The sequence below is a fragment of the Giraffa tippelskirchi genome, chromosome 11 (assembly GCF_054371585.1).
Source record: "Giraffa tippelskirchi isolate mGirTip1 chromosome 11, T2T-mGirTip1v1.2.pri, whole genome shotgun sequence".
Classification (NCBI taxonomy): domain Eukaryota; kingdom Metazoa; phylum Chordata; class Mammalia; order Artiodactyla; family Giraffidae; genus Giraffa; species Giraffa tippelskirchi.
The window spans coordinates 108314980-108323656 of NC_137285.1; the positions used below are offsets into that span (position 1 = coordinate 108314980).

The 8677-nt window shown below is 49.0% G+C and overlaps 2 protein-coding genes across 8 annotated transcripts in view; one reads left to right on the forward strand and one right to left on the reverse strand.

Moving 5' to 3' along the window:
• JHY (junctional cadherin complex regulator) overlaps positions 1–2342 on the forward strand; it is an 89029-nt gene extending 86687 nt beyond the window's left edge. For all 7 annotated transcript variants that reach the window (XM_081541362.1, XM_081541375.1, XM_081541385.1 and 4 more), the window contains one exon: positions 1768–2342. The gene's annotated coding sequence lies outside the window, so the exon portion shown is untranslated. The remainder of the gene's footprint in view (positions 1–1767) is intronic.
• Positions 2343–4436: 2094 nt separating this feature from the next.
• On the reverse strand, positions 4437–8161 carry BSX (brain specific homeobox). Its single transcript, XM_081541394.1, has 3 exons — positions 7900–8161; positions 5715–5911; positions 4437–4676 (listed from the first exon to the last, which is right to left on the reverse strand). Exons 1-3 carry the CDS (start codon positions 8159–8161, stop codon positions 4437–4439), a joined length of 699 nt encoding a protein of 232 aa, XP_081397520.1.
• Between the last annotated feature and the right edge of the window lie 516 nt (positions 8162–8677).

The following is an 8677-nucleotide window of genomic DNA, read 5'->3' on the forward strand; positions in this document are numbered from 1 at the left end:
GTTATTCAACTGTGGCTTGGATAAAAAAAAAACAGGGCTAAGGAACTCAGTACCTCCTAGGAATGTCAATTTAAGTTTCAGATTGCTCTTAATTAGGTTTACCATAAATTGATCTAAGAATCTGCTAGATAATTTCCAGCTACTTTTTTAAATTTTACATCTAAAATCACTATGCAAAATCCTTTCCTCCATATAATACAATGATAATAGCCCCACTGCCACTTTTATCACAGTATGAATTAGTGGTAAGGTATAATTAAAACTGACTTCTAGTCTTAATTCCACCACTGTCTATTTGACATTGGCCCGTAATTCATTATATCTGGATTTTAATGTCTTCCTTTATAAAATGAAAGATTTAGATTTTGTCAAATATCTCTTGTAATACTCACAGTTCCTTCCTGATTATATTTTTGTCTTTAACTCAGAGGACCATCACTTAGTTTTCACTTACTTTCTAGAGTGAGGTTTTGGGACTTCTTTAATGAATAAACGAATATCCTTTTCTTCTTTTTCTTGTTTTTGTTAACTCTTCCATTTATTTAGAGTGTATGAACTAAAAAATCTTATTCTTAGTAAGATGACAAATAATTTTAAATGTTTTGCCTGCCAGCTTCTGATTACACTTTTCTAGCGAAAAGTATTTAGTGTTTTGTGGACTTAGCCTGTTCTACTGATGGACAACACAATACCTATCTTATAGAAGTTACTCAAATATTGTTCCAAGATCTACTTCCCTGGAACCACCCATTGGCTCTGGTTCTGCCCTCTCCAGCAGGGCAGACTAGACATGCCCTTGTGATATGTAATCCCTCTGTAGCCGCTGAAACACAACTAACACAGCCTCTCCCAACCTTCCCCAAAGCTTTGCTTCTTCTAGCTAAAAAGTTCACACTTATTTGTTTCCTATATCTTTTACTATCCAGGTTCCTGTGTTCATTCCTGGATGAATTTTAGTTGGTCAATATCCTCTTTAAAATGTGATGCCAAGAACATAACATAAATATATTTCATTATTTTTGCAGACACACTGAGCCCAATTCAAGACCAGGAAGTTATTGATTCAATTAAATATGTTTATTGCACATTTCTCTTAGCACCAGAAAGCATTCTGCTTGCTCTATGCCTTCATACCTCTTTATCTCTAGTTATCAAATCCATCGATAAAAGCCAGTCCTGTCTTTTGAAGTGGTGTCATGGATTTCAATTAATCACTTCTTAGTGCCACTATCAGCTAATACTATGCTAAGTGACGTATTGTCAATTTCTTGCGTTCTTATGTCATGGGAGTAGAAATATTATTGAGTCCCTCTCTGAGAAGCTATGAAATGCAGTCCATCAGAAACAACACTGAGAACAAATTATTTACTACATTTGGGATAACAAGTAGGATGACTTGTCCACCAGGGCTATTTAAGATGGTTTTGACCCTTCACAACCAGATCTGTGTATGTCTCTCTTTAATACATCATAATGAGCATGGTTTTGTCAGATCTTCACCACCAAGTGAAACTGAGTTGAAGCAAAAGCCTGGGTAATTCAGACAAAATACCTTTTCAGCCTGTGGAGACTTTGATCCGTATTGAAGGCCAAAAACAAAAAGTGCTATCATGTTACATTAAATTGAGACTAAATTGTGTCTATCCTCTACCATCATCACTAACTCACTGTATATAAAAAGGAAAGAAAAAGGAAAGAAAAACTAGGAGAACTTTGCCATTGAATTGTTTGCACCAGTTTCAGGGAATACTGTCTGATGTGCCACAGGTGCTGCTGGAGCTGCAGGTCTGAGCTCTTCCCTTCGCAACTAACCCGTCCATCAAGGGACAGCCACAGAGGGAGACCAGGACGAGGCAGAGTGAGCATCTTCTTGAGTTTGATGTTCATGAATGAAAGACACAGCTACTCCCTGAGCTCCAGGATTCATTCTGCCTCCAGTTAAGCAATGTTGTGCCTATGCTAACAGTGTTTCCTATTTACCTGTCTTTTCAAGACAAAAAAGTCTTTAAAATGTAGCTAATCTGTTACTCTTAGACCCAGAATAAGCCCTGCCATCTTCTTGTGAAGACAAGAGAAGAAAGAAAGAAATGCTTGGTGCTTTGGGGTTTGTGTTAACCATCTAATTTTTTTTTATTTCCCCCCAAACACAGTATTTCTACTCACTTCAAAGATTCTCCTCCAAAATCCCTCTTATTAGTTGCTCTTCCTGGGATTAGAAGAATTTGAGATTTTTTTCACTTGTGTAATAGTATGCACTTTCTCCTCCCGGTTACCAAGAATATTCTTATTCACAAATTGCTTTCTTTCTATAACCAAGTCTTCCATAAAGCATTTGTCAAAAACTTGCTTAAAATGGTACTGTCGTTATCTGAACAGGGAGACAGAGAGGAAGAATCTGAACCTAGACTTGCATTTGTAGCACATCTACAAGATCTAAATAAATGAGAGGGGTGTCCTTACAAAGTGTTAGAAGCAAAATGCCAACCAATGCATTGTTATCAGAAGAAAAAGTGTTTGGGGCAAAGAAGTGATCAAGGAGTCAGAAGAGATTTTCTGTCCTGCTTTGGCTCCTAGCTAGTCATGATTTCATGAGTAAATCCTTCAACCTTGCCAAGTCTCAATTTCCTTACTTATGAAGGGAAAAAGAATCCCTTCTTGCCAAGACTCACTGATTGTTAACTGATAAAGAGCGTTTGGAAAATCCAGATAGTATATACAATGCTTGTGTTTTTAAAGCAATAGTTTTGCTCCTAAGTAATACAGACTGGATAAAGGTCTCACTCTGACCCTTATCTCTGCTTAAGTTAATATTTCCCCAAACAAGCTTACTTAAAAAAAAAAAAAAAAAAGTCTGCTGCTACATTCATAGAATCATAGTACTTAGACCCAGAAGGATCTTTAGGGTTCATCCTCTTATTAGAGAAATAAGGAGCCAAAAATTGTAATTAAATGGAACCCAAGGTCATACAGCTGTAACTCATGTAATTAACATTAGTCATTAGGACCCAAGAGTCAGGACTCTACATAGCCTCTTTTCCAGGTTTCCTGGGCTTTTATATCTAAATACACAACCAGAACGAAAGGAAGGTCGGAAACTGAGTTCGCCTCTGGCACGGGTGCTGTATCTGAAAAGTGTACTGGGTACGTAGTGTCGTCACACAACTCGTTTAGCACAATTTCAAACTCCTAATATCAAGAGACCGCTGTCCTTTCAGCATTTGAGAGTCAAAAACACCATCTGCAGAGACCTTTTTCACTTAGGTGGAACCCGAGACTATTAAACGATTCAAAACAGAAAAATCGGCGTCGGGGAGATGGGAATCTGTTAAGTAAAAGTTATTAGCCCTGCTCATTCCTGCCGAGGACAGGAAATTGCCCAGGGCTGAGCGGAGGGGGCGTGCGCGCAGGAGGTCGCGGTAACAAATGATTCCCGGAAACTCGTGTTCGTTCCCAGTTTTGCCCGGCGAGCCCTTTATTATCTACAGAGAGTGCAAACCCGGGAAAAGAATAGGAGACCTCCCAGGGGAAAGGAAAGGGGGGCGACGGGCAGGGCCAACCCGATTCCTGCCCCCACCTCAAAAGTCCCCAAACAAGAGGCACGCCTGGCAGGGGATGCGCATTCTCCCTTAGGCTTCATCTTGCTAAGATTCCCTAAAATGCAATGAGAACGAGCATTTCCACACAGAACCCGCGAAACACTCAGTTTTAAAATATCAATAACCGGTGGGATGTGGAAGAGTTGCAGGGCAGGCGCGTAACAAGGTCGGGAGCGGGAATTGCTCAATGGGTTTTCTCCGCCCAAGTTTCTCGCCCCCAGTACGGGGGCCAGGGGTCACCAGAGTGAAGACCGCGGGGGCCTGGGGGACCACAAGCTCAAAAAGGGTCCTGGGTGCAGAACCAAGAGCTCTTGAGGGGAACCTTGGAGAGAGAGGATGGAAGCGCCGCCCTGAGAAGAGGGGGGAGTCGGCGGAGAGTGGGAGCGTGGCGGCGAACAGCGCGCGAGTCTGTGCCGGAGTGGATGTGAGCGGAACACCCGGTCCCTTACCTGCAGCCCATCGGTCTGCCCAAGGAAGGGCCAGGGTCCGGTGGAGAGGCCGTAGCGCCTGGACAACGAGCGGGGACAGGTGGCTGAGGGCGAGGGCCGAGGGGTCTGCAGTCGCGGCAGGGGAGAGGTCCCCGCACCGAATTAGAGCGCCGAGAGCCCAAGCTCCCGTGGGCGCTGCCGAAGGCGCTGGACGCGCGGAGGAGCGAAGCAGGCGCACTCTCGCCCCCGCGGCGCGGGCTCGGCGGGCGGGTGGGCGGGGGAAGGGGGTGGGAGGCCGGGCGCACGGGCCCGCACGGGTTGGAGGGTTAACAGGTGTGTCGCGTTTGTCTTGCCGGAGCCGATCTCCCAGGCCCGCCCCGCGGCGTCCTTCCCGCCTCCCCAGACCCGCGGCTCAGAGCACGTGCGGCCCTGAGCCCAGCTCCCCCTCGTCCCCAATGTCCACCTCGTCCTCCGGCTCCGTCAGCACGAAGGAGCCGGCGGGCAGGCCCAGCCGGGCCTCGGCGGGTGCGGCCTCGGGGCCGCGGGGGCTGCCCTCGGGGCTCTCGGGCCCATCAGGCGCTTTGGGTTCGTCTTGACTTTTCCTCAGCTGCTTTTTATGCTTCATCCGCCGGTTCTGGAACCACGTTTTCACCTGATTCCGGGGAGAAAGAAAGAAAAGCACGTCATTCCTTCAGACTCAGCGAAGATAAAAGCGATTGCTGGGGTTTAAGAAAATAGACCTCAACCCACTAACGGATTATCCAGAAGCTGTTGACTGTCTCACCCTTGGGTTAGGTCACACCTGAACGGCTCACAAGTTGTCGTCTTAGCTTGAATGGGAACCAGATATCCTAGGGCTCTCAGAAGTAATTGCCCCAAAATAACAACGAGGCTCAAAATGGTGTGTTTAGTACATACTAATACTGCTATTAATTAGAACCTCTGACAGTAAGTGCTGCATGGGTGAGCTTCATTTCCGTTCAACTCACGTTTCTCTGACTGTGACATCTAAATACCTGGTCCAGCAAGACTCCTGGACAGGAAGAGGAGAGAAGCAGACTTGCTGCTTCTCATCAGAGAGAAAATCACTGGGGCCGGACAGGCCTGTGCTTTCACAACAAGTTGGATTTCAGAGAATAGAAGAGAGGGAGTGGAGCCAGGCGTTTTGAGGTTGCAGGTGAAAAGCATCTGGAAGAAAATAAAAACAATTCTCCCACTCAGGACAGGGCAATAGGAAGAAGGCTCATATTTGTGAATGTATTAGGGAGAGGGTGGGTATGAAGACTTGCGGCTGTGAGAAACATTAACAGGGGAGAAAAACCCTTATGTGGACTTCTCTCGGGTCACGGACCCTCTTGTTTCTTACTGATTTCCCTCTGACCCGGGCTACTGCCCTGATGGGAAAGGAGTGGGGGAAGGCGCAGAAATAGTAGTTCTCAAACAGGACGTGATCATCAGAATCATTCGAGGGGGTTTTCCTCCGTGTCCGGAACCCGCTCGAGAGATTTTGCTTCAGTGACTCAGACAAGAGATAGGAAATGTCGGTAGTCTTCCTACGGGTCTTTGGAGAAGTCTAGAATGAAGGGGAGCGGGGTCGCTCCGCTCAAGAGCTCTGCAGCCCGCCCAGAGGCGTTAGGAGTCGCGGGAAGAGGAGCGAGCGGAGAAGGGGCCTCCCCCTCCTCCCGCCCACCTGCGTCTCCGACAGGCTGAGGGCCGTGGCCAGCTCCACCCGCTCCGGCGTGGACAGGTAGCGCTGGATCTCGAATCTCTTCTCCAGGCCCGAGAGCTGCGAGTCCGAGAAAACCGTGCGAGCTTTGCGACGGCGGCAGTGCTTCCCCGGCAGCTCCGGGTGCTGAGGGTGCGGGAACAGCGCGGGGACGGGCACCCCTGCGGAGAGAAGAGCGGTCAAGCGGGCAGAGAGCACCCCTCGCCCCACTCCCACCCTAGTTCCCCGGCAGCCCCTCTGCCTTGTGCCCCCACCGGTCCCGCCTCTCGCCGCCAAAGCTTCTCCTAGGAATCGCAGGGCAGGGGGGAACAAATTGCAAGAATAGCGCTTGGAGATCTTCATCAGAAAGGCCATTTATAAATACAAACAGTAAACAGTAATTAAAACGGAAAAGAAAATTATCAAATAGATCCGGAGGCCTTTGAAAATGTCCTCTTGGAGAAAAACTTCCGGAGAGTTCTGGCGGCGCCTAGCAAAATATTCTTGCAAACGTCGAATGGTCCAGCAGCTATTCCTCCCCACCCGCCCCCACCCCATCCTTCCAGTCTTCTCTGGACAATCAGTGACAATCAGTGATGTCCTGGGGCTGTTGGAAGCAATGAATGTGATCCTGCCTGGCAACCTTACTTAAAAAGCACCTTTCTCTTCACTGAGCCGCCCCCGTTCTCCCGCCTGCAACCAAAGGGAACAGACCAACAGTCAGATGCAAGTAAAGCTCCTGAGCGAAAACGGAGGGGGAATTTCCGTCTCGCACGTTTCCTGTCAGTTTCGAGGAAGAGCTGGGGACCCTGCTCTCTAATCTGGTTCTCATTCTTTTTCTCGTTCTTTCCCTCCAACCCCACGCAGAAGGATTGAAGCGCCTTGCCTCGGGAGACTTCTCGAGTCTTTCCTGACCCTCTCAGGCTTTACCGTGTCTGAGACGCGCCAAGCGGACCAGCCGCCACAGACATCAGTATCGGCTGATTCCAGAGAGAAAAAACAGAAACAGAAAACAAGTAGTTCCTGTGTCTCGGGCTTTGTCCACTATTTGCTATTTTCGGGGAACATGGGTGCAGCGCTAAAGAGCTGTCTCTGGCCCGTGGTGAAGCCAAAACCAAAAGGCGAACTCGGACGCAGGTTTTATAATTGCCCCTCCAACCCAGTGCCCCGAAGTCTGGGTTTTACCGCTTCACAAACGCTTTAGCTTTTGTCGTGGATTCCAGCGCCCACATTTCACAGACTGTCTCCTGTCTTTCCAGACCCCACCCCGACCGGAATTGTTTTTCCCTCTGCGCTCTGCATCTGGACTCAACGAATCACTCTATTCGGGCTGTAATGAAGAGGCCGGAAAAGAAAGTGTGAATGTGGCCTTTCAGAGAGAGGCAGAAAAAAAAAACAAAAACTGGGTATTTCCCCCACATATCCCTGTCCCAGCCAGACTTTGCTGGTCTCTGCTCCTTGCCATGCCTCGGAAATCAAATTACTTTGGCTGGGGCTCCAGAGACACCAGCAACTGGGGCAGGGGAAAGCAGCCCAGCTCAAGACTGTGAATTAAATGATGGATGTTGAAAGTGAAGAGGGTTAATGAACAGCCTCCTCTCTCTCTCTTTTTTCTAACCTTTTCTCCCTTATTCAAGCCAGTCCAAACCTTCAGTCCTTACCATATCCCAAACCCTCCTTTACTTCTAACCCCCTGAAGTATCTGTGAATGCTCAGCATGTGGAAGGAGAGAGCTGGCAGCCCCACTGGAGCCTTTTGAGCTTCTGGGCTGAAAAATTGAGTTCCTTCCCATGGGGTGGGATAGTCAGGGGTCCCCCTCAGAGTGAAAGAGATAGCAATGGGGACAGACATGGACCAAAGTGACCAAGACCAAGAAAAAGGAAACTGAACATTGCGCATCAAGAATATCACACAAACCTACAGCCACTTCTTGGCTAGGCATGTTTCCTTCATTATAAAAAGTACAGAGTTACCATTCTGGGTTGGCATGCCTCAAGGGAGCTCCCTGTGTTCTCAGCTATATCCCCAACATTCTTTCCCTGTCATTTAGAGGAGGAGGCCGCCAAGCCAGGCCCAGGCAGCTCTGGCCTTCCCTCTGCTCCATCACAGGCTCAGAGTCTGCTGGAAGACCTGTTCTTTCTCCCCATTCCTTGAGACCCCTGTTACTTACCCGAGGTGGTGAGGAAATAAGGGTGGTGGTGGTCTCCCTTATGTAGTGGGTGATGGGGGTGAGGAGCCAAGAGGGTGGGTGTGGGCATGAGTGGGTAGCCATAGTCTAGCAGAGGCACCCGGGAGGCCAGAGTGCTGGTGAAATGGTCAGGGGCCACCTCCCTCAGCGGCTTGGGCTTGTGTAGCAGGATATCCTCGATGAAGAAGGACGTGGGCCTCTGAGATGACGCCTGGTGTAGAGGGGAGGTGAAGTTGAGATTCATCTTGAACCGAGCGCCTGCCACAGGGCCAGAGCCGGGGAGGAAGTGTAGGAAGCAGGCGGCGTCTCACCACGCCTGGTCAATAGCCAACCACCCTCGAGCTCGGATCCCTGATGCTCTCTTCTCGGCCTTGGGCTACCCCCGGAGCTGGAGAGGAGAGAAGATAAGCTCCTGGGTAGATTGGGTCTACGTGTAGGAGAATTGGCAGGTTGGAGAGGGGAGCCGGGAGAGCCAATGGCAAGGCTGCCAGAGGCAGAGGGGAGGGTGCGGTGGGCGCGGGGAGGAGAGGGGCGGGGCGGGGAGCTGTCCGCGGTGCTGAATGCGACCGGCCAGGCCCGGGAAGAATTGAGCGGAGAGAACTGGATTCTTGCCGTAACCAGGTTTCTGGACCTCAATTTCTGCCTGGCCACTGCAGGAGCAGCCTAGCTCCCAGTCGTCTTTTAAAGAAAGCGAAAGAGAAAAGGTCTCTACCGTCGGACAAACTCCTCTTTAGAGAGCAGAGGGCATTTAAAGGGCCCT